The following is a 24,318-nucleotide window of genomic DNA, read 5'->3' as shown; positions in this document are numbered from 1 at the left end:
AAGCAAACAGTGATGCCAAATTTGAGCATAATGTAAAATAGACTTTTAAAAGGTACACTGGTGCCACCTTTTGGCCAGATTAAATATTTACACAAATTACAAACTACGATCACATTTTAATTTCAGAGAGACCTTATTACAGACACAATTGTTTAGTTCAAAGGTTATACGAACAGACTTAAAACTGTCTTGTTGCTTAATACATCTATGATTTTTAATAATCACATTTTGTACCTTTGAAAAGATGGCATAAAAGTGAATACAGATAGAAATTTAATTCTGAACAAACACATCTCATACTCCATAAGAACTGTATTAACTTCAAAGATGACTGGGACAAAAATCGCTAAATTTAAGTTTTGTATCCTTTAGCTCTTAACAATCCTCATAAAACTTACTTTGCCCTTCTAGACCAGGAGTAGCCTATCTCGGCACTACTGACATTTTGGGCTGGAAAACTCTTCGTTGTGGGGCCTATACTCTACACTGTGAGATGTTTAGAGCACCCTCGGTCTCTCTACCCACTAGATGCCAACAGCAACCTTCCCCTACCCCCACCCAGCTGTGACAACCCAAAACACCTCCACATTGCCAAATTTCACCATGGTGCAAGGGGACCACCCCGTGTGATAGTTAAATTTATGTGTCTAACTTGACTGGGCCATGGGATACCCAGATATTTGGTCGAACATTATTCTGGATGTGTCTGTGTTTCTGGATGAGATTAACATTTGAATCAGTAGACTGAGTAAAGTAGACTGCCCTCTCTAATGTGAGTGGCCCTTGTCCAACCAGTTGAAGGCCTGAATAGAAAAAGCTGACCCTCCTAAGAGTAAGGGTAACTTCTGCCTATTAAGTTGGGACATTGGTCTTTTCCTGCCTTTGTGATTCTCAAACTGCAAAGTTTGGACTGGAACTACACCATTGGCTTCCCTGGGTTTCCAGCTTACCAACTGTAGATCTTGGGACTTGGCCTCAATATCTGCATGAGTCAATTCTTTATAATCAATCAATCACTCAATCTTTCTCTCTCTCTCTCTCTCTCTCTCTCTCTCTCACACACACACACACACACACACACACACACACACAGTGTGGTTCTGTTTCTCTGGAGAACCTGACTAATACATCCTGGCTAAGAACCACTGTTGCAGATTACGCTACTGGAGAAGATAGAGAGAAAATAGGGAAGAAAGGAAGGAGCAAAGCAAGAAACTTCTGGGAAATGACTACATAGTACCTTTCTTTCCAGAGATGGCAGTTGGAAAGCACTTAATTAGGACACCACTTTTCTATTAACACAGATTATGGCTGGTAAGAATTGGACTCACTGATGCATTTTTGCATCACACATCCAAAGTGTTACCTGGTACAGAGACCACTTACCTCAACACTAGGAAGACAACATTTGGCAGACACTGCTGTAAAATAAAAACACATTCTATAAGCTGAGTTAATAAAAGGTTTTATGATCAAGTCACATTAATTTATTTGTCATGATAAAATACATGAAATTCACAGTTTTCATTCCAAATGGAGAATACGAAACTTTCTGAAATAATGTTTCTGAAGCAAACTCACAATACATTAGGTGGAAGAGTTTAACCATAGAATATATTATTGATTTCAGTCTCCTGTATTATGTGTTACTATTACTAGTACTTTGAAGATTTCTTCAGGGGCCCTTTTTCATTGTACAAATTTTTTCTTTTTTTCTTTTTCTTTTTTTGGCCGTGCTGTGCAGCTTGTGGGATCTTAATTCCCCGACCAGGGATCAAACCCAGGCCTTCGGCAGTGAAAGTGCAGACTCCTAACCACTGTACCGCCAGGGAATTCCCTTTTGCCTTTTTTTTTTGGTACAGGTTTTTGAAATCCAAGTTTCTTTGAAAGTATTTTAAGTTGATATTTTATTTAATCTGATTAAATGACTTTATTTGGCACAAAATAGAAGAGTTGATGACAGTTAACATCAATTGCATTGGAGCAATATCTACTAATTAATCAACTGTGGCACAGATATACACTGAAGCACAAAGGATTCTTCCAGGTCTTGAAGACAAAAATCACAGTTTGTAATTCCTTATATTTAAGACAGCCAGGCATAGGATTGTATAATCTTACCAGTTTTCAAAAAAGTCCAACCATACAAACACAGAAGTACAGCAAAGAATAAAAATGTACAGATTTCATTCTTAGGAATTCAAAAATTAATTATAATAAAATACCATAGAGCTACATTTAGTTTAAAACATACAAAGATACAAGTTACATTATGAAAATTCTTCACATCGCCTATTTTTACCTCAATTACTACAAAAAAATGGATACTTCTCAAGGATCTGAGTTACAACATCAAGAATTTGCCTGTGCAAATAAACATCAGTGGAATTATACATTTTCCAGACTATCTTCTTCCATGATTAATATGTATTTCCTTCTGTTTTAAGTGAAGCCTTACTATTTTGACAAAACATAATGAATTACTCGGTTATTTGCCCTGCTCCATTTCTGGTCTCCATCTACTTTTTAGATGACCTACATCAGAGAAATGAAAATAGTATTTTCTCCATTGCTTTTGTTCCTTTTCCTATATGTAAATAATACGTTTGGGGGAACTTTAAATAAAGTTGCACTTGGCAAGGTTTCATTCCCAATAACACCAAAGAATTAATATCCTCCTTGTTAAAGGCTGAAGAGAAATACTGATGGTTAAACTATGGTAGGTAGAATAGGAATTCTAGCAACTCTAGAAACTGCTGTTTCTAGAGTATTTGTAAAAACAAAAAAAAATAAGAATTCTGCCCCAAAAATAAGAATTCTGCCAATTAATTATTGAGTATTAAGTAGTACATGACTGCTTTTAAGACATTCTAGAATTTATGAGTTGGAATACTAAAGTTAATAGGTTTAGCTGCAGAAAACATGTAGAATGTAGTTTTCTTTATATGGTTGGTTTTTACCAGTAATACTGATAGAACTTAACACAGTTTTAATACAAATCCTCACAACACCCCTGTGAGGTAGGGATTGCTTACAGACACTTTACAGATGGGAAGTCAGAAAATCAGAGAAAGAGATAATAATCTCAGGAGATAAATCAAGAAATTTTGGTTTTCTTATAAGGCAGACTGCACTTATCAGATACTGAGTTCTGACAATAGGCTAATAAGGACAAATACTGAAACAGTCTGTTTTCCTCCAGAGAACAACTATATGTGGGATCTAGAAAGAAGGGAAAATTCTAAGCTGATCCAAAGGGAAAATGTCCGTCTAGTACTTGCCCAATACATTAAGGTGTACACAGCATTTCCAGTTTTAAGAGTTTGGTAATCATCATGCAAACCATACTACATGGCTAAGATAATAGCTCCATTTTACAAATGATGTAGTCAAAACTAAAGGGTTTTGCTGGAAGGACTTTTTTATACAAAGTAGATTTTTCTTAGTGAGGAATCATGTCTTAAAAAAATACACTCAGGGCACAGTGTTAGTCATAAAATAGCTATTTTTAAAATATTCCTGTTGAATGAATGAGAAAGATAAAACTGGGGTCATTTCCCACAGTGAATAGTGATTCACTGGCTCTCTGGAACCCAGGTTTTGGGATATTTTCCTATAAAATGGAGTAATCATTTTCCCACTTCCTAATACAGACAGAATACTGTGAAGATGAAGGAAAAGAACATTTGTTTTGAATTCCTAATAATAAAAGTAACTTTATGAATAAGAATAAAAATACAGTTAAGCACTCTTTTCTTAACACCCAACAAAAGTAGATATATCTCTGCTTTAAGTTAATGTTGTCTATCATGAACAGTCAGCCAAAAGCAAACTTTTGCCACATCCAGACTCTGCCCTGAACTGCTGCCCTACACCACAATTCATATGCACACCTACTCCCACCCTTTAGCTATACACACTTTTTTGTGTCAACGACTAATGACTGAGCAAGTAGGAAAGAAAACAGAAGAGAAAAATCAGGAAAATTTTTATCTAAATGAGAAAAATAAAACTTTACTTGAAGAAGGCTAGGGAATATATCTAGAACAGCCTAAGATACATGAAATCAATGTTAATATTTGTGTTCATCCTATGAGATGAAGTCTTTGAGGACAGTATGAGTTTGAATAATTACTTAAATGATTTACATATAAGATTAGATACAGTTCTGACACTAAAGAGCAATACATTTGTTTTAACTACTCCCAATACAACTGACTCTGTATCAATAGCTACTTAGATTTTGCTCTTAACATATGTCAACCTGGGCCCCACAAGGCTTCCCATCCATGTCTACGACAGAAACTCAACCACCTTAGACAATGCCCATTGGTTTTCTTCATTCACTCCTTAAGAAAAACTTATCAGTTCATAATTCACCTAAACTCACTGATAACCCAGAGAAAACCTTTGTGCCCTCAGAATGAGCTGGATTTCTCTTTGAGCTACATCCTGACTGAACTCGGATACTGTTGAGGAACTCTGATGTCAGGAAATAACCGCAGAAGTGAGCAGTCAGGAAGGAGATCAAACAGTTTCTGTACGTAGTTTAATTCTAATCTTCACAAACCAAATTTATTAAATTTACTAAGATACCTGTGAGGTTTAGAATTTAGCAGGGCAGCATACAAAAAAAAAGATAAGGCTGTTCTGAAGCCTCTCTCTTTTGTTATCCTTGGCTCTCTAGTATTTTAAATTTAAACATCTCAGAAACAATTTACGTCCATACTCTGTGGTGAAGTTTAACCAGCTATTTCCCAGCTACACACAGCAGGAGAATCTATCATTCAGTCCACCAATTTTAATTTTTCTGGAATTTTAGCTTTGTAAGTTTCACCAATATAAAAGGGAGTTAAGTTGATTCATAGAGGGAAGGCTGTCATGGATTTTAAACATAGTTCTAGGACACTGACTATATCTATGGACCAGAAAAAAGTTTAAATTGTGCCACTGAAAAATTACCTTTTCAGGTGATTATTAGAAAATTAATGTCAACCCAGGTAGCCTATAAAATCTTCTGATACTGTGGGTAGAAAGATAATTTGTATTTTATCATTTACCTCATAAGCTCATGTAAACCTCTGGTCATAAAAATCTCAAACTCCCTTATGGTCTTTTTTTTTTTTGCAGTACGCGGGCCTGTCACTGTTGTGGCTTCTCCCGTAGCAGAGCACAGGCTCCGGACGCGGAGGCTCAGCGACCATGGCTCACGGACCCAGCCGCTCCGCGGCATGTGGGATCTTCCCTGGGATCTTCCCGGGGCACGAACCCGTGTCCCCTGCATCGGCAGGCGGACTCTCAACCACTGCGCCACCAGGGAAGCCCCTCCCTTAAGGTCTTTAAGAAAACACTCTAGATTAAGATAACAACACTAGGGTGTCAGTCAACACAGATCTATCTGAATTTCTGTCTCTAACACCAGGGGCTTCTATGCTTATCTATGTGTATGTATCTTACTGTTTAAGTTTTTGTGTGTGTTTCTGACTCTTCTCCCTTTCTCTCTCTTAAATATATATATATATATATATATATATTTTTTTTTTTTTTTTTTTTGCGGTAGGCGGGCCTCCCACTGCTGTGGCCTCTCCCGTCGCGGAGCACAGGCTCCGGACGCACAGGCTCAGCGGCCATGGCTCACGGGCCAAGCCGCTCGGCAGCATGTGGGATCTTCCCGCACCGGGGCACGAACCCGTGTCCCCTGCACTGGCAGGCGGACCCTCAACCACTGCGCCACCAGGGAAGCCCTCTTAAATATTTTTTATTGAAAATGAGGTATGCTCAGTGTTAAAAAAAAAAATAAAGCCACATAAGATGTTGCAGAGCTAGTAAGTAAAAAGTAATTTAAAACTACTCATGATTTGGTATAGCTATGCCTTAAAACAAATCATTTACACATTATAACATATAGTTATGCACTAAAAACTATTAATTCCCTGTATGGAAGAAAATATTTTAATATAATCCTCATAAGGGCTTAATTCATGTGGAACATTAACCAAAAGTGATAGTCTAGAATATTCTTTAAAAAAGATTTCACTTATTTCGTATTCAATTTGATTTTACAGATTCTACAACCTGGAAAAACTTCCATACTTCTATATTGATTTCTGATTTCTAAATTGTGATTTAATTTATGAAAACTTCACAGCCCTAATTGAAGGTTACATTTTAGTAGCTATGTATCAATATATCTTACAATAAGAAGATCTAATACATACAACCTTAAAACTATGGATAAATGGTAAAGAAAAAGTCAATAGAACTTGAGGAGAAAAATAATTTATGAATTAAAAAAAGTATGTGAGTTTTCTTTTTCAGAACTGATACAAAAATCCTGAAGGAGAAACTGCTACTCAACCAGGATAGTATCCACATTTTCTTGTGTGAGTTCTGACTCTAAGGCACAAGATGAGTCTAACTGTTCTTGCGACAAGCGAGAACTTTTCAGGGGGATGTCAGACCAGCTGTCACAATATGGCTGAAATCTCTGGGCTAATGTATTACCAAACCTTTGGCATCGGTTATATCTGTAAGATTTACCTTTGTGTGTATACATGTGCTCCAGTAATTGGCTCTTTCGGAGAAATTTATGACCACAGATAGTACAGCTGATTTTTCTTTTCCTTGAAAAAGAAAAATTACAGTTTAATTCTACTGGCTCAGTGTCTTTGGAGATCAAAGACACTTGACTGATCTGCAAAGGCTCTGTGGCACCCCGGTGTGAGTGGTCAGGCTGCTGCTCATTATCCTTGACAATGAAGGAGCTAAGCCTGCGGCATTCAAGAGCCTCGCTACTTTCATTAAGTGGATGCACTTCACCAAGGTCGTTACTTTCCAGAATGGAAGCAGGGACACCAAATGGGAGGGATCCAGACACGTGGGTATGGAGATGCTGTCTTAGATTACTACGGGAATCAAAACGTTCCCCACAGTAATGGCATAGGTGTGTTTTGATACCGCTTTCAGTGGAAGAAGGGCCTGTCACCTCTGAAGAGGGTGAGGGATGGCTCTGGGAAATCACAGATTCTGGGTCACATCTCTCCTGCTTGATGGACACGGGGGGCTTCTGGTGCTCCTCCAAGGCCTGGGCAGCAGGATGGACCCTCTGCTGGTCTGCAGTGCCATCATCCAGCCCAATAGCAAGAGACAGCTGCAACTGGGGGTGGTCACCCTGGACAGCAGCTCTATTTCCATTGTTATTGGAAGGAGCTTCCTTGACCTCCAGCCCTTGTTTGACAGCTGTTTTTTGGGTCGTTGAGATCTGAATGCCATATAAATTTGAGGACTGCGCAGTCTCTGGTGAGAACACTTGATTCATTTCAGTCGCAATGTGAGAAAGGTAGTCGGCGTGAAGAAATCGAATCCCTTCCTCCAAACGACTATGATCCACAATCTGTTTTGGCCCTTTCCCCGTGTACATAATGTGCAACAAATAGCTGAATATGTCAGGTTGGATGTCAGTTGGTTGTATTTTTATGCATTCACTGTTAAAAACAAAAAAACAGACCCACACAGAATGAAACAACCCGGTTGGCCTTTTAGTTAACAGTACACAGTCTTAGGCTAAAGCAGTTTCTTCCTAAGAAGTTCTAACTTAGCAATCTGCCTTGATGAAACTCAGCAACAAAAGCTTAAGTTTTCATTGTATACCAGTTTTATGGCGCAGCAACAAGTCTTCATGTATTCAATCTACTGCCTAAAGTTAAGAAACACAGATATTCTGATTAGTTCAACACGTAATTAGTGACTCCTAAGTGATACGCACTTAAACTGCATGCCAGGGGGTAGAAAAGTGATGAATAAAATAGGTACCCTGCTCTTAAGGAACTTAATAGTCTATTGGGTATATAACCAAAAGAACTGAAATCGGGAACTCAAATAGATACCTATAGACGAATGTTCATTACAGCATTATTCACATTAGCCAAAAGCTAGAAACAACCCAAGTGTCCATGAGCAGATGAATGGATAAACAAAACGCAGCATATACATACAATGGAATGTTATTCAGCCATAAAAAGGAATGACGTTCTGATACACGTTACAAAATGGATGAACCCTGAAAACATGCTAAGTGAAATAAGCCAGACACAACGGGACAAATTTTATATGATGCCACTTATAAGAAACATCTAGATTAGGAAAATTCATAGAGACAGAAAATAGATTAGAGGTTACCAGGAGCTTGGGGGTAGAGAGAATGGGGAGTTATTATTTAATGGTTACAGTTTCTTTCTGGGGTGATAAAAAGTTTTAGAAATAGATACTGGTGGTTGCACAACACTGTGAATGTGATTAATGCCTCTGAATTGTACAAATAGAAATGGTTAAAATGGCAAATTTTATGTTTACATATATTGTACCATAATAAAAAATAATTAAAAATTTTAAAAGGGTCTATTGGAATTGGTACTATTTAGAATTTTAAATCACACTAACCTTATTTTGGCTTCCAAACTGTATTAATATATCTACTCTTTAAATCGCAAACAAATACAAGTGTAACTTTGAAAAGGTTTAAATTCATCTCAAGCCCAATTTTCACATATGAATCTAGAATTCAGAAAATAGATGGAAATAACTGTGTAACAAGAAATCAGGAAACACCCTGCAAAATTAGGATAAAAACAACCTGAGGGAAATGCTGGATGACAAGGAACAGTGGAATCAGTTGATGCACTCACCTTCCCTGAAGCAAAAGTTTGTGTCGATATATCAGAAAGCAAGTGTCAGTACACCAGCAATCCATTTCTTTAGTCCTGACATTTTAGGATTCCCTCTTGGGTTTCACTCTTACCTGTGACTCTTACCTCACTGCCATGGTCTGTGGCAGGGTTTTTTTATATCAGCACAGAGCTCTTTTAACTGAGGATTTTTAGTTGCTCAACAGAGATACCACAAAGTAGGCCTGCTACCTCTGTATCGCCTGGATTTAGTTTAGCATGGTGCCTGGTACACAACAGGTGCTTTAAGAGCTGAACCAACTCACTGCTCTCAGATGAGGCTTATGTGAAGGTAGTGTTTCTAATCTAGTTTCTACACTGACCCTTAAGTCGGAGAGGAAACTCTTTTGCGTGGCAGAAAAGACTACCCATGACCTGTCCCCGACTCTAACCTCCTCTCCCCTTTGTGTCATATATTCCAATCATTCTGATCTACTCCATTTTCTGAATGTGCTAGCCTGGTTCATATCTGCATATGTTTTCATGCATTTTCCCCCTTTGCCTGCAACTGTAACTTTTTGCGTTCCTCTACAACATCTGAAAAACTCCTCCTGATCCTGCAACATTCAGAGCCTCTGTAAAACCTGTGCCAACCTTCTCAAAATAAGGCTGCTGACACTCCACTCTACCTTGTGCAGCACTTCTATTATAGACATCACAGTAACTATTAATAGCAGCAGCTAACAGTGCAAAGCTCTGTTCTAAGCATTTTAATATTATTAATCCATTTAATCTTCTCAATACCATGGGGTGGGTATATTATTCTAGTGTTTTACAGAGAAGAAAACTGAGGCGCAAAGAGACCAATTACACTGCAATTATTTTCTTTACATGCATTACCTCTCTCTTAGACTATAAACTTTTTTTTTTGGCTGCACCACCTGGCATGTGATCTTAGTTTCCGACCAGGGATTGAACCCATGGCCCCTGCACTGGAAGCAAAGAGTCTTTTTTTTTGAGCAAAGAGTCTTGACCACTGGACCGCCAGAGAAGTCCCACCATGTAAGGTCTTTTAAAAAAAATTATACAGGGCTTCCCTGGTGGCGCAGTGGTTGAAAGTCCGCCTGCCGATGCAGGGGACACGGGTTTGTGCCCTGGTCCGGGAGGATCCCGCATGCCGTGGAGCAGCTGGGCCTGTGGTCCATGGCCGCGGGGCCTGCGCGTCCGGAGCCTGTGCTCCGCAACGGGAGAGGCCACAACAGTGAGAGGCCCCCGTACCATATACAAAAAAAAAAAAAAAAATCATACAGTGTTGCATCACTTTTAACCTAGGAGGTATTAAAGCTATTTTTTTCCAAGAGCTCAGAATCTGAATACCACTTTATAGCCCCCTCCTTAATACCCCATGCTGGGGCAATCTAGATTTAAAAAATTTTTTTTGAAAAAACATTTGAAACAAACGACATTTGAACTGTAATACGGAATATAAAGTGGGCAGATTAATGACATTGAAACCTTGCTATGAAAGTGTTACGGAATAGAAATCAATGACTTAGTGATTAAGAGCACTGATTTGCATTTGAGTTTAATATATTAGCTGTATAATCCTAGATGGACAAGTTACTTAACAACTCAGTTACAGTTTCTTTTTCTCTAAAAAAGTATGCATAACAGAATTTACATTAGATAAATGCTTAGGGCTTGTTTATGGTATAAGCCTTCAATAGATTTTAGCCATTATTGTTTTCATTCTTATCTTCTACCATGAACCCTACACAGAGTTTAATGACAGATGTGTAAAAATATTATAAATTTTTATTATTTCCTAAGGTGATCCCGTAACAAAGAATCCCCAAAATGAGATTATAATAAGGCTTAGCTATATCACAGTACCAAAAATACTTCTGATTTACAAAAGCACATCCTTACCTTGTTTGGTGAATAAATATCATCTTGAAATAGTTAGAAAAAGCAGCAAGCACTGCTCTGTGGGCTTTGAAGTAGACATCTCCAATAGCAACTGTGCAATCACACAGAAAACCAAATTCTCGCTGCATGTTCAGCTGCTGCAGAAGGACAAGGCTATGGCTAGCTGTGTCCATTGTGGCTCTGAGAAAAAGGATAATATAGATTTTTTTTTTTTACAAGGTTGGCTATAGATCACACAAACCTACAGAATACAAGGAGACCTAAATTTAAATGAAATTATTCAACAGTTTTCAATACTGTTGATTTTACCCCAAACTTAGCTAACATTAAATACCCCATTATGACAACTGATTTCAACCCTGCTGAAATGATAAAATGTGGCCTTTTTAAAATCTGGTAAGAAGGTGGCTTGGTGTGGTGACAGAGACGTGAAAGGAAGTCTGTCCTTTTTTATCCATGCAACCACAGTTTCTAGTCCTCAGTTTCCTCACTGGCAAAAATGGGAATGAGGTACTGATCCTTGCCTCAGGGCCAAATGAGATAAGTTATGTGAAAAGCACCTTGTAATGGAAACTACTATTCAAATGTTGACCATAAATGTTAATAACATTACAGTGTGTCCAGCCTGGGCTAGAGCTGTCACTGCTCCTTAGGGATCCTCTGTTATGCTCAGGGGACACTGGCCTCCTATCATATAATGTTTGGGTAACTTATCAGTCACAGGAGCCCTTAAAATAGATGTCAAGCCACATCCCCAGATTCACATGGGGCCTGGAGCCCAATGGGAAAGAACCTAAGCGCTGACCTTAACTGGACTCAGACACATACAAGCATGGAGGTTCCCGATGAAGTAGAATAAAGGATGGGACCACTGGTGTCAGGGGAAAAAAATCACGCATGCGGAAGAACATGCAAAATAATTCTGGCGGAGAAGTCTGATGTGAGTAGAGCAGCAAGAACATTCGTGAGGGCCCTGGGAGGTGGGAGGCTGTGCCACCTTCTCCTTCCTCCACCTTCTCCACCTCAACTGTGCAGAGAGAAGGCAGCTGTGGTATAAAGGGCATCCCTGGGGTGCTGGGAGAACCTCCTCTAAAAAAGCAGGTCCTAAAAAAAGAAATGAAGTTTTCCTACTAACCAGAGAGACCAAAGTCTTAAGGAGGTCAGTGATGAGAGTGTGGGTTTAGCTGTCTGAAGACTCGCAGTAGCTTGGGCAGTAAAATGCTGAGTGGTGGATAATATAATAAAAACAGTCAACGGTTTATACTGTTTCCTGTATGTCAGGCATTTTTCACTCATTTAATTTTCAGTTCAACTCTATGAGAAAGGAAATACTCAATGCACCTTACAGATGAAGAAACAATCAGCACAGAGAGTTAACTGACCCAAGATCACATTGCTCGTAAGGGGATTCAAACCCAGGCACTGGACTCCAGAGCCCCAATGTCCTCCCTCTCCACCTCCCAGAAAAAAACACGACTCATCAACTGAAGGAGCCTAGGGAACAGTCTACACATCAAGCACCCTGGGAAGCCTGCAAAGAAGAATCAGGGAGAAACCCAGATTTCTTACTGCTTAAGCAAATGTGACACAGCAAAACAAACATTTATACTTATTAGTGGATAAAGTCTAGATTATAACTGGTAAAGATAAAGGCAATTATTATTGATAAAAGGTTAAATCTATTTTTATTAAAACTACATATATAATGTACTAATATGGAATAATCTCCAAGACATAGTAAGTAAAAAAAGCAAAATGTAAAACTGTGTAGAGAAGACTACTATTTATGTAAAAGTGGTAGTGGTTATTTTATTTTTAAAGGTGGGGGAATTTACACATAAGTATATTCTTTTTTATATACACATGTCTGGAAAGGTTCGAAGAAACCAATTTTGCTTCTGGGAGGGAAACTAGGGAGCAGAGAGTTAAGGGTGGGGGGAACTATACTGTTTGAAAATGTTGAAATATTTCAGACAGACAGTAGGTAAAGAGAACAAGGTAACAAGCACCCACCCCTGGGCACAAAAAGTAAACATTACTAACAGGGTAAAGATACCCTGGCATCTCTCCCACACTCTACCCCCCACCCACCTTGCCTCCAAAGGTAACCACCATCTTGATTTTGGTGTTTATGACTCTCCTGTACATTATCACATTCCTACTGCATGTGTTCAGATTCCTTAAGAATGTTTGGTATTGTTTTGCATGTTTTAAAATTTTATACAAATAATATTATACTTTAGGAAGCCTGCAACTTGCTTCTTTTAACTCTACATTCATACATTACGATACTGAGCAGGGCCCTGTGGGGCTCCTGGGCACAAAGCCTTTCTGTGTCCCCCATTTCTTTGATTACAAGACATAGCTTTCATTCAGCCTCCATGACCTTCCCTGAATTCCAACAGGCAGATTAAAGCAGTTGTTAATTCGGGAAACGAGGGGATGCTAGACCAGAGAGTAATAAACAGTCATAGAAACAATAGTGCAGCCTTTGTGCAAGGTCTTGGTTCCCCATCAAGGGATACACACAACAATATCTTTGAGCTGTTTGGGAGAGACTGAAACCCCCTCCAGGTGGGAGAAGTTAAGATTAACAATGGTATGCTGCCCACAAGCATGCAGACCCCAGACCAGCTGGAACCTGAAGGTTGATGTTGCTGACTCCTACTTACCTCACCAACCAACCCATCAGAAGAATGTCCATGAGCTGATCATGCCCTCTTGGAACCATTATTATAAAACTTCTCAGTATCCTCCAAGTTGGGACACATAGTTTTTAGAGGCAGGAGCCCACTGTGTCCCCCTTTGCCTGGCAATGTAATAAAGCTATCCTTTTCTACTTCACCCAAAACTCTTGTCTCCAAGATTCGATTCTGCACCAGTGTACAGAGAAACTGAGCTTTCGGCACCATTACTTTCAAAAATCCTACTAATTCAAACATAGTAGTTTCCCTTACTCCTCCCCACGAGTAAAAATACAAAACAAAACAAAACTCTTCCATACCATCTCATTTTAAAAGCTTTTAAGCAGCAATGAAATAAAAAATAAGATAACAGAACCTACAAAGACCTGAGTCTATCGTCTAAGAATAGAAACGAAAATCCAGGTTGTGGGTATTGTTCCAAAAGGCCATTTAACCAAAAGTCAATATTTATTGTATTTACCACATTTTCCTGATTCTAAAATACCACCAATTTATAAGGAGATTAAAAAACCAAAATAAAACTCAATATTGGAGATTTCAATGTGAAAACATGTCTTAGATTCAATAAAATGGTTCAAATTGAAGTACCTTAAACCAGTCTTACAAACTGTCCCAAAAAACCCCCCTCAGATCATAAATGTTTTCAACAGTTCCATATATATATATATATATATATATATATATACACACACACATATAGTACATTAGTATAGTGAACTGTTAAACCATGTGGAAATGAAAATAGCACACTAAAAAGCCACATATACAAAAATCTGTGGTTAATGTTTTATGAGTAACAGTTAAATTCACTTATCGAACAAATATTTTGTGAAGAGAAATTTAATAAAGAGAAAATATTTGAAAGCATGCCTTGTACAAGGCACGGGGACAGAAAAAAATTACAATGATGTTGCAATCAAGATTATAGGCTAATAGGGGAGATAAAATATAAAACACAGTAACTATGACATGAAGTAAAAGTGGTAAGTGCCAATAACAGCAGTTGGAGAACACACTAGGAGGGGGAGATAAATGACAGGAAACCCAATGAAAAATAATCCATTTGAACTGGATTTCAATGAACAGGCAGAAGGTGAACATAGCATTCTAGGCAGAAAAAAACAGAATGAGTAGGACTTCCCTGGTGGCGCAGTGGTTGAGAGTCCGCCTGCCGATGCAGGGGACGCGGGTTCGTGCCCTGGTGCGGGAAGATCCCACATGCCGTGGAGCGGCTAGGCCCGTGAGCCATGGCCGCTGAGCCTGCGCGTCCGGAGCCTGTGCTCCGCAACGGGAGAGGCCACAACAGTGAGAGGACCGCGTACCGCAAAAAAAATAGAATGAGTAAAATCACCATCATTAGGCTTGGGAATCAAAACTGCTCTAGTAGCAACACACATAAAAGATTAGCAAGGGAAAGGCACAGAGAAATAAAGACCAGCAAGTAGCCTTCTGCAATATCCAAACAACAGCAGTGGGAATGAAGAAAGGAATACAAGAAGATATACCAGATGGAGACTGACATGACTTGGCAGAGGACTGGATGTGGTCAGCCACAAAGAAGATCAAGTCAAAAGTGAGTCTCAGAATTCCAGCTTGAGTAACTGGAAGAATTCATTCATTGCTTCGGGTCCTATTTGCAGAGTAACTGCCATGTGCTAGGTTGATACAAAGGTAGCATAGCAGAACGCCAGAGGAGAAGCACAGAAACTGGCTTCGTAAGAGAGAAGTTTCATTTTGGACACAGTGAGTTCGATGTGTCCACTCTAGGACATCTGAGTAGAAATGTTTAGTTACCTGTGGAGACAACAGGCAGCACTGGAAAGAAGATTCTCTGCAATAACAAGGCTTAAGTCACCAGGATTAGATGGGACTACTGAGTGAAATAAGAGGGGAAAAAAGCTAAGAATGAATCCTTTAAAGACAAGAATAGTACAACTAGACAGAAGAAGAGAAATAAGAAAATATATTGTCATTGAGAGAGATACAGAAAAAGCAAGAACCTTGGTGTGAGGAGGTGGCAATGGTATAAAATGCTGCAGAGAAACACAGGATGAGGCCTATTACAAACACCCCCAAGCATGCTGACCAAGAGGTTTCTGGTGACCTCTGACAACAGTCCGGGAAAGCAGCAAGAGCGAAATATCTGACTGCAGGGGAATGTCAGAAAGCAGAGGCCATAAAGGGTAGGTACAGACAGAACAGGACATTGAGGGAACTGCAGATCAAAGACTTTCAGGCTGAAGAGGGGTGTAATCTCTAGAAGCCGGAAAGAATGCAATCAAAAGTGTAAGTGTAGGGACTTCCCTGGTGGTGCATCCGCCTGCCGATGCAGGGGATACGGGTTTGAGTCCTGGTCCAGGAAGATCCCACATGCCACAAAGCAACTAAGCCCGTGCGCCACAACTACTGAGCCTGAGCTCTAGAGCCTGCATGCCACAACTACTGAAGCCTGCATGCCTAGAGCCCGTGCTCCGCAACAAGAGAAGACACCACAATGAAAAGCCCACGCTCTGCAACAAAGAGTAGCCCCCACTCGCCACAACTAGAGAAAGCCCACGCACAGCAACAAAGACCCAACACAGACAAAAATAAATTAATTAATTAATTTAAAAAGTATAGGTGTAGCAGGTAGCCATGGAGAAAAAAGCAATCTCTTTTTCTGATGGTGGAAAGCAGATGGTTGAGGTAAGGAGAGAGAATTTGAGTGTACTCTTAGATGGCACTGATTTTATAAACTATGAAGTCAGTCCATATGCAGAGGAAAGAGGTGAGTTTAGGCCTTGAAAGAAACCTATTAATCCCTGATGCTAATATAGAATGTTGAAGTTTATAGAGAACTTTCACACACAATAATTTATTTCTCTTTCTGCTTCAGATGAGATCATTTCTATTTACTTATCTTCAAGTTCACTGTCATTCCTAATCTAACCCATTCTTTATTTCAGATATATTTTCAGGACTAAAATTTTCACCTCATTCTTTCTGAGTATCTACTTCTCTGCTGAGATTTCCAGTCTGTTCACACATTACAACCTTATTTTGCTTTACATCCTTGAGCATAGCTATAGTAGCTGCTTTAAATCTTCTCAGCAAAATCCAACCTCTGGGTCATCTTGGGGTCAATCTCCACTAATTAGGGTTACAGTTTCCTGTTTCTTCATATGTCTAGTCATTGTGGAAAATATCTTAGACACTGTGATAACTAAAGACTCTAGGTACTGTAATATTCTTCTAAAGCGTACTGATGTTTTTGTTTTTTGCAAATTAACTAGGCTGAACTTAAACTCCAAGTTCTGCCTCCCCATGGTTTAGTTTGTTTGTTTTTTGTTTTTAACATATTTATTGGAGTATAATTGCTTTACAATAGTGTGTTACTTTCTGCTTTATAACAAAGTAAATGTTATACATATGTTCCCATCTCTCTTCCCTCTTGCGTCTCCCTCCCTCCCACCCTCCCTATCCCACCCCTCCAGGTGGTCACAAACCACCGAGCTGATTTCCCTGTGCTATGCGGCTGCTTCCCACTAGCTATCTATTTTACGTTTGGTAGTGTATATATGTCCAAGCCACTCTCTCACTTTGTCACAGCTTACCCTTCCCCGTCCCCATATCCTCAAGTCCATTCTCTAGTAGGTCTGTGTCTTTATTCCTGTCTTACCCCTAGGTTCTTCATGACTTTTTCTTTTTTTTCCCTTAGATTCATTATATATGTGTTAGCATACGGTATTTGTTTTTCTCTTTCTGACTTACTTCACTCTGTATGACAGACTCTAGATCCATCTACCTCACTACAAATAACTCAATTTCATTTTTTTTTATGGCTGAGTAACATTCCATTGTATATATGTGCCACATCTTCTTTAACCATTCATCTGATGATGGACACTTAGGTTGCTTCCATCTCCTGGCTATTGTAAATAGAGCTGCAATGAACATTTTGGTACCTGACTCTTTTTTTTTTTTTTTTTTTTACCTGACTCTTTTTGAATTATGGTTTTCTCAGGGTATATGCCCAGTAGTGGGATTGCTGGGTCGTATAGTAGTTCTATTTGTAGTTTTTTAAGGAACCTCCATACTGTTCTCCATAGTGGCTGTATCAATTTACATTCCCACCAGCAGTGCAAGAGTGTTCCCTTTTCTCCACACCCTCTCCAGCATTTATTGTTTCTAGATATTTTGATGATGGCCATTCTGCCCGGTGTGAGATGATATCTCATTGTAGTTTTGATTTGCATTTCTCTAATGATTAATGACATTGAGCATTCTTTCATGTGTTGTTGGCAATCTGTATATCTTCTTTGGAAAAATGTCTATTTAGGTCTTCTGCCCATTTTTGGATTGGGTTGTTTGTTTTTTTGTTATTGAGCTGCATGAGCTGCTTGTAAATTTTGGAGATTAATCCTTTGTCAGTTGCTTCATTTGCAAATATTTTCTCCCATTCTGAGGGTTGTCTTTTGGTCTTGTTTATGGTTTCCTTTGCTGTGCAAAAGCTTTTTAAGTTTCATTAGGTCCCATTTGTTTTTGTTTTTATTTCCATTTCTCTAGGAGGTGTTTTTTTTAGTGCTAGGTGTGCTGTTTGGAGGCTGCTCAACACTAGTATACGTTTAGGGGCTGGCAAGAGATCCAAGCTGAGTTTAGATACAGGATTTGGGGTCTCCTCCCCAACATCCTTTCTAGGATTTTCCTCCTTATTTTCTACCTGTGTGGTCACTCTGAACTCTGTCCTCTTTTCTTCAAGCAAGTAAGACTACGGGTTATTATCACAGTTTTAGCCATCCTCTCATGTCCCCAACTGGGGCCTTCTCTCAGGCTAAAAGCCATAAAAATGGAAAATTATTCACAGCTGTTCCATTCTTCCAAGCATAGACCTCATTCCAGTTTCTGCTTGCTTTTTGTCACTCTCGAATGCCATCTGGTCGTTTTTAAAACTTTTTTTCAAGTTTATAATTTTTATTTGCAGAATTGTCCTGATAGGAACTCAGCCATCACCCTTTATCAGCAGTTCTAAAAAGTTTTGGTCTCAAGATCCATTTACACTCTTAAGAAAAGTATTAAGGGCTGTTAAGAACTGCTGTTTACGTGGATTATATTTATCAATATTTACCATATGCAGAATTAAGAGAAATTTTTCCAATTTTAATATATTTGAAATAACAATAAACCCATTACATATTAATATAAATAACACATTTATTCTAAAAAAAAAATTTTTTTTTAAGTGAGAAGGGTGGCATTGCTTTATATTTTGCAATCCTCTTTAATACCTGGCTTTAAAAAATACAGCTGCGTTCTTTTCTCTGCTTCTACAATCAATCTGTTGCCACATGTTGTTTTGGTTCAAATGTATTAAGACAATTTGGCCTTGGCAAAAGGGAGATACTTGTAAACCTACTGAAAGGGTTTCAGGAACCTTCAAGGGGTCCTTGGACCACACTTGGAGAACCTCTGCCCTACTCTATCTTTTTTTGATCCTATGAGGTAGTGAAGCAGGTACTGTATTATTTCCATTTTCTGCTTAAGAAACCACAGGCTCAGAGAAGGCAGGAAAGGTACCCAAAGTCAGACAACTAGCTGTTAAATGGTGCTGGTAGAACTTCAGTTCAAGTCTGACTTTAAACTCAGTGCCCTTTCTTCAAAATTCCCATCTAGAACTTTCAACATATATACTGATGGCAGACGTTGCAAATATATTGAATCAAATAAGGGGGTAAATGTTCCAAGTTTATAACATGAAACAAACTCAAATCTGTTAAAAAAAAGAAGTCATATATATATATACACACACACACACACACACACACACATATATATAAATTCATCCAAATTTGTTTGCATAATAGACCTTTCATGTGTTAAGGCAGCACAACCAGATTTTACCTAATGTTAATAGAGCCAATACATCACAAAGTTATTCAGAACATTTTTCTAATGTAACTTACTTTGCAGATTATTAGCTAGGCTTTTTATATAGCCTTTGCTCATCATTTTTGACCACTCATTTTATTTTCTTTAGTATGTGGAATAGCCAAAGTTTCCTATGTATACAGAAACATCTTAGAAGTCACATGTGAGAATTTTTGGTGGAAATTCAAAATGTGAGAGAGGTTGCAAAAAAATAACCTATCATTATATTTACAAATATATAGCCAAATGTAACGGTTCTACATCTTAAAATGCTTTATCTGTTATCAAAGTGGTATTTATAATAATAGCACTGATATTTAAGAGACTACAAAAACCTTGTTTACTTACTAGATTGCAATAACTCTGGGTTAGCTCAAACTAAGTAAGCCAGAACAGCTTAATACTAGTATCTATGTTAGCTGAATTCAAAGTTACCTTGATACCCAACATCTTTGATTTTATTTTTAAAAATCTATTATAATAGTTAGACTGGACTCTCAGATCTATGGTAGCCAGAATGATGTCCTACAATACACAGCTTTTCATTCTTGCAAGCTGTAAGAATCTTTAATAAAAGAAGAAGCAAAAGGAGTAAGACATCTGTTTCTTTGGAAAACAAAGTCTTAGATATTTTCTTTGTGGTTCTCACCACTGTGACTTTATTAATTATTGTTAAGACATGGAGACAGGAAAGTTGGCCCAGGAATGTGCACAGCCTTTTTGAGATACTTACTCATGGCTATAAATACAAAGGTAAAAGGAGAAATATCCAAAGTGCTACATAATAAGACTTTATACAAGGATTTTAACTTTTTAATGTACTTTCACATGATTGCGGTGGTGTAACGTTTTATAACCAAGAAAATGTTTGCAGAAATCATTTTACCCTAGAATAGAGGCTCTAACTGCTGACTGCATTGTAAAACCTTCCATGTAGTTGTACTGATGCCTGAGTCTTACTCCAGATGAACCCAAACAGAACTGCTGAGGCACATATCCTTTTTTAAGCTCCTTAGGTGATTCTAATATAATGCCTCAATGAAGAACCACTGCATTAAAAGAACAAGGGATAAAGGAAACCCTAGAGACTATTTCACAAACTAAAGTTACAGAGAAAAAGACGCAATTTCACAAGAAGTGCTCAAAATGTGGGAATTATACCAGTTACATTAAATGAACAAAAATCAACTACTGTAATTCTAATTTTAACTTTAAACTAAAATATTAGCCAGATTAAGAAACAAAAATATTCCCAAACTAGTAGGATGGGTATTGGGGGTGGACGAGGAACACAACATTTTCAAACTTTTTAAAAAGTACTTAGGAAAAAGAGGTGTATTTAACTCTCTCATACACTATTACACCTACTTTCATAATATCTGAAAATGACATGGAAATTCCAAATATGAAAATTATTGTGTGAGGTAAAACCTGCAGTAATTCTAGGCATTTGCTTATGAAAATCACTGAGAGTATAAGAGAAGAGGGTAAGAAGCAGACATGGTAAATGACACAGGAAGAGCAGTCATGCTCTAGAAACCTTTAACGGAACGGGGAAACGTTAGTTTGGGGCCTCCTGCCTGTTGGCAGACACAGCCAGCCTACTACATCTCAACCCCCATCTAACCAACATGTGGGATGCCTGATAAAGCCGCAACACCAGGCAAACAAGAATGCTAACACCAGTGAGGGCAAATTTCTACTGGACTTTAAAAATATCAGAACCCTGTAAAGGAAAGGAAAAGATTCTTCTTAGTCTGCTAAAAAAATAAAGTCTGCATTTCTGAAAGAAGAATAAGCTACTCACAGGACAGGAGAAAGCTGGAAAACAACAATGCTAGTACACACCTAGAATACGGTATAAACAAGAATGATTATAACTTCTGAATATAGGTGAACCACTACTTCCTTTGCCATGGAATGTTCCACAAACACGTTATCCACATGGGCTAATGAAACCCTTTGCTTAAAGTGCCTAGGGTTTTTCAGGGGGAACAAAAAGTCATTGTGTGACTGATTTGTAACCAGGGAAGAAATGAATTAGAAAATTTTCAAAAATAACTAACTTAACACTATAAACACTTTTTCTCCAGGTAAGGTTAAAAAAAAAAGAAAGAAAGAAAGAAAAAAAATTCCTACTAGCAAAGGGAAAATAGAAGTGTTAATAAATTCAACCAATAATCCTGAAACTGATGTTTGTTACTTTCGTTCCTCTTCCTCCACTTTCCCGAAGCAAGTTCAAGTAGCAATATCTCTTCTATCCTAGAGGAAATACTGTTTAGTTACTATCAATAGCTATTATTATACAGAATAAATAGTATGTGCAAGGCTTTGTGCTAAATGCTCTATGCACATTATCTCTTTTAACCCTCACCATGACTATATGTATTATTTTTATTTCCATTTTACAGATGAGGAAAAAACCTAGGCTTAGGACACACAACTAGCAAATAGCATGAAGTGGGAATCAAAAGCTACGTCTGACCCCATAGCCTGTGCTGGTAACTATAAACTGGAACAGTATTTTTCTTAGCATTCTTCTCTCAAAAGACTGAAGTTCACATGCAATTTGGAATAAATAAGCAGAAAGGGGGCACAGGAAGTGGTGCAGAAATACTTTATAATTTATCAAGATAAGAGCACCTGTGCTGCTTTTTAAGACAAGGGGGAAAAAACCCTCAACGCTTTTCTGGCCCTGTTATTACTAAAATGGAGAAGTTTTTCTTTAACAAGATGGTCAAGCACCATCTATGGACCATAGTAAATAAATCACTTCGGTTCAGTGGTGGGGAGGGCATTATGCAACACTTCCCAGCACAGCCCTGGCCAGGGTAATTTATGGCCAAGGCACTCGGGCCCCTCCTCCCCAGCTAGACAGCCTGGCTCCTTCGCATTCCCCTCAGGAGATAGGGTGGAAGCACACAGCTCCACTTTCTAAGGCATAGAGGGCAGCTGAAAGTCCTGCTCAGCCTCTCTGGGCAACCACAGGCGCCAATAAATCAGCCACAGGCGATTCTCTCATCCCCTTCCTGGCTAGAAGTGGTAGCAAGATCTAATGCAAAAGAGCACTGACCAGACTTGGGAGATAAAGTGATTTAGGCTTGAACTCTACTGCAAATGACTGCATCATCGAAGCCAGGTAAATCTCTGAGACTCCTTCCTCACTTGTAAGATGGAGACAATACTACCTCCTTTTTGCTAAGTATTCAAAATTCATCTATGAAAGCAGCTAGCCACTGCAGGTACTCAATAAACACTGACCACACCTGAGCAGAATCCCTCTACTACCTCCAAGACATTCAGAGCAGGGCTGGGCAAAAAGGTGTAGCAAGTCATGTAAGGTCCCCTCCTCTTTTCTTGCTGACCATCCCTGTGATGCTCCACTGCTTCCTGATAACCTACCAGCCATCAGAACTCATCTATTCTGCTTCCTATACCATCGGTGTTTTGTTCCTTATTAAGGAGCTGATGTCTGATAATGGATTAATAATTTACACTTAATTAAAGCACATGCAGATTGCTAAAGAGGTCTTTGATGCCTTTACCCAAGGAAGCAACCAATGCTGTAAATCTTGGTTATTCTTGCAGAGAATAGGGCTGAATTTGGGGGCGGGGGGGGGGGGACGATGACGACAAGCTTTGAGCCCAAAGTACATTAATAGGCAGCTTATTCCACCTAGAAATAGTCAACCGCATTCCTTAGGATACCAGAGCCATCACACTAGCCAAGTCCGATTTCTCAATAACCGGAATCAAGTCAAGCATAATCACCTCTGGCAGATAGTCTCTACGGTGCGTGGGTTAAACTGGCACCGCACTCCGGCTGTGGCGAGGAGCGTAACGACCAAGGCATCTAGAGCCTTGGAGTCCAGTTAGTGAAGAGGTATGGGACTTCGATCAAGCTACACCGTCTTGGGACTTCGATCAAGCTACACCGTCTTTCGGCCTAGTGTCCTCATCTGTAACATGAGAGGGATGAACTGCATTTTCTATAAGGCCCCTTTCAGCTTTAAAACTTGTGATTACAGGGCTTCCCTGGTGGCGCAGTGGTTGAGAGTCCGCCTGCCGATGCAGGGGACACGGGCTCGTGCCCCGGACCGGCAGGATCCCACATGCCGCGGAGCGGCTTGGCCCGTGAGCCATGGCCGCTGTGCCTGCACGTCCAGAGCCTGTGCTCCGCACGAGAAGGGCCACAACCGTGAGAGGCCCGCGTACCACAAAAAAAAAAAAAAAATTGTGATTACAAAGTGTACTTTACACACTTCACAACATCCTTTGAGAATCAACAGCTCTGCCAAAAAGACTTTAGTCTCAAGAGAATGCATGCCATTGGGGCGTTAATTTATGAAACATGTTAGCTGCTGTCAATTTCCAGGTACAGCTTAGAGCAGCTTGACAACAGCTTGCTTGCTTTCTCCAAATAATGAGTGCTAGAGAAGGCAGTGATAGATGGAGCAAGCTTTAAAAAGAAAAACTGACTTTGCTTAGAATGAGATTAATATAATCTGAAAAAAGAAAACTTAATTATGGGGATGGTGGGGACTTCCTGCCCTAGAGACGGGGTAATCACAAACGGGGGTGGGGAAGGGAGGACAGAGGCCGCAGCGTCCCGCAGGTGGCACCTGGAGACCCGCCCATTGGCGAGAGGGGTCGGGGGTGCGGCTGCATGGGGAATGCCTCAGGCCCGTCGGGGCTTCCCGCGCCGGTCGCACCCGGACTGGCAGCCGGAAGGACTCCGTGCCTTTAATAAGCCCCCGCGCCCTCTCCGGGCCTGCGTCAGGCCCCGGCAGCCGCCTGGTGCGGGCAGCGAAGGGCAGCTCTGGACCTCCTCAGCCCAGTTCTCACTCGTGGTTGCCATTTTCCTCCACTGCCCTGACATCTCATACAGACCAAAAACACCCCCCTCCCCAGCTACTTGCATCTGTCCCGCGACCGACGCAGCTGCAGGCCGCCGCCCCATGCGGCTCGCAACGGGAGGGACGGAGCCCGGGGCAACCCACAGGGGCCGGGCCTCATCACTTACCCAGAGGCCGCCGCGGCGGGCGGCCGCCTGACTCCTCCGTGCGGGAGGGGCGGCTCACGCGCCGCGTACGTCACGCGGAGGCGGCGGCGCCGGC

At 39.8% G+C, this 24,318-nt stretch overlaps 1 protein-coding gene across 2 annotated transcripts in view; it reads right to left on the bottom strand.

Moving 5' to 3' along the window:
* ZBTB25 (zinc finger and BTB domain containing 25) overlaps positions 1 to 24,298 on the bottom strand; it is a 30,189-nt gene extending 5,891 nt beyond the window's left edge. Inside the window, exons 1-5 of one of the 2 annotated variants that reach the window (XM_082840838.1) lie at positions 24,225 to 24,298; positions 22,973 to 23,160; positions 10,593 to 10,772; positions 6,541 to 7,484; positions 1,387 to 1,421 (exon numbers count right to left, since the gene is read on the bottom strand). In XM_082840838.1, the coding sequence (XP_082696964.1) occupies positions 1,387 to 1,421; positions 6,541 to 7,484; positions 10,593 to 10,765 (1,152 nt within the window). In that variant the 5' untranslated portion in view covers positions 10,766 to 10,772; positions 22,973 to 23,160; positions 24,225 to 24,298. Of the gene's footprint in view, positions 1 to 1,386; positions 1,422 to 5,750; positions 7,485 to 10,592; positions 10,773 to 22,972; positions 23,161 to 24,224 lie in introns of those variants that run through there. The other variant, XM_082840837.1, reaches the window with a different exon arrangement.
* Positions 24,299 to 24,318: the final 20 nt, after the last annotated feature.

Source organism: Leucopleurus acutus (assembly GCF_964270905.1).
Source record: "Leucopleurus acutus genome assembly, chromosome: 1".
NCBI classification, from domain to species: Eukaryota; Metazoa; Chordata; class Mammalia; order Artiodactyla; family Delphinidae; genus Leucopleurus; species Leucopleurus acutus.
Note: the sequence above shows the minus strand (reverse complement) of the source record. Positions and strands in the feature narration are given on the sequence as shown.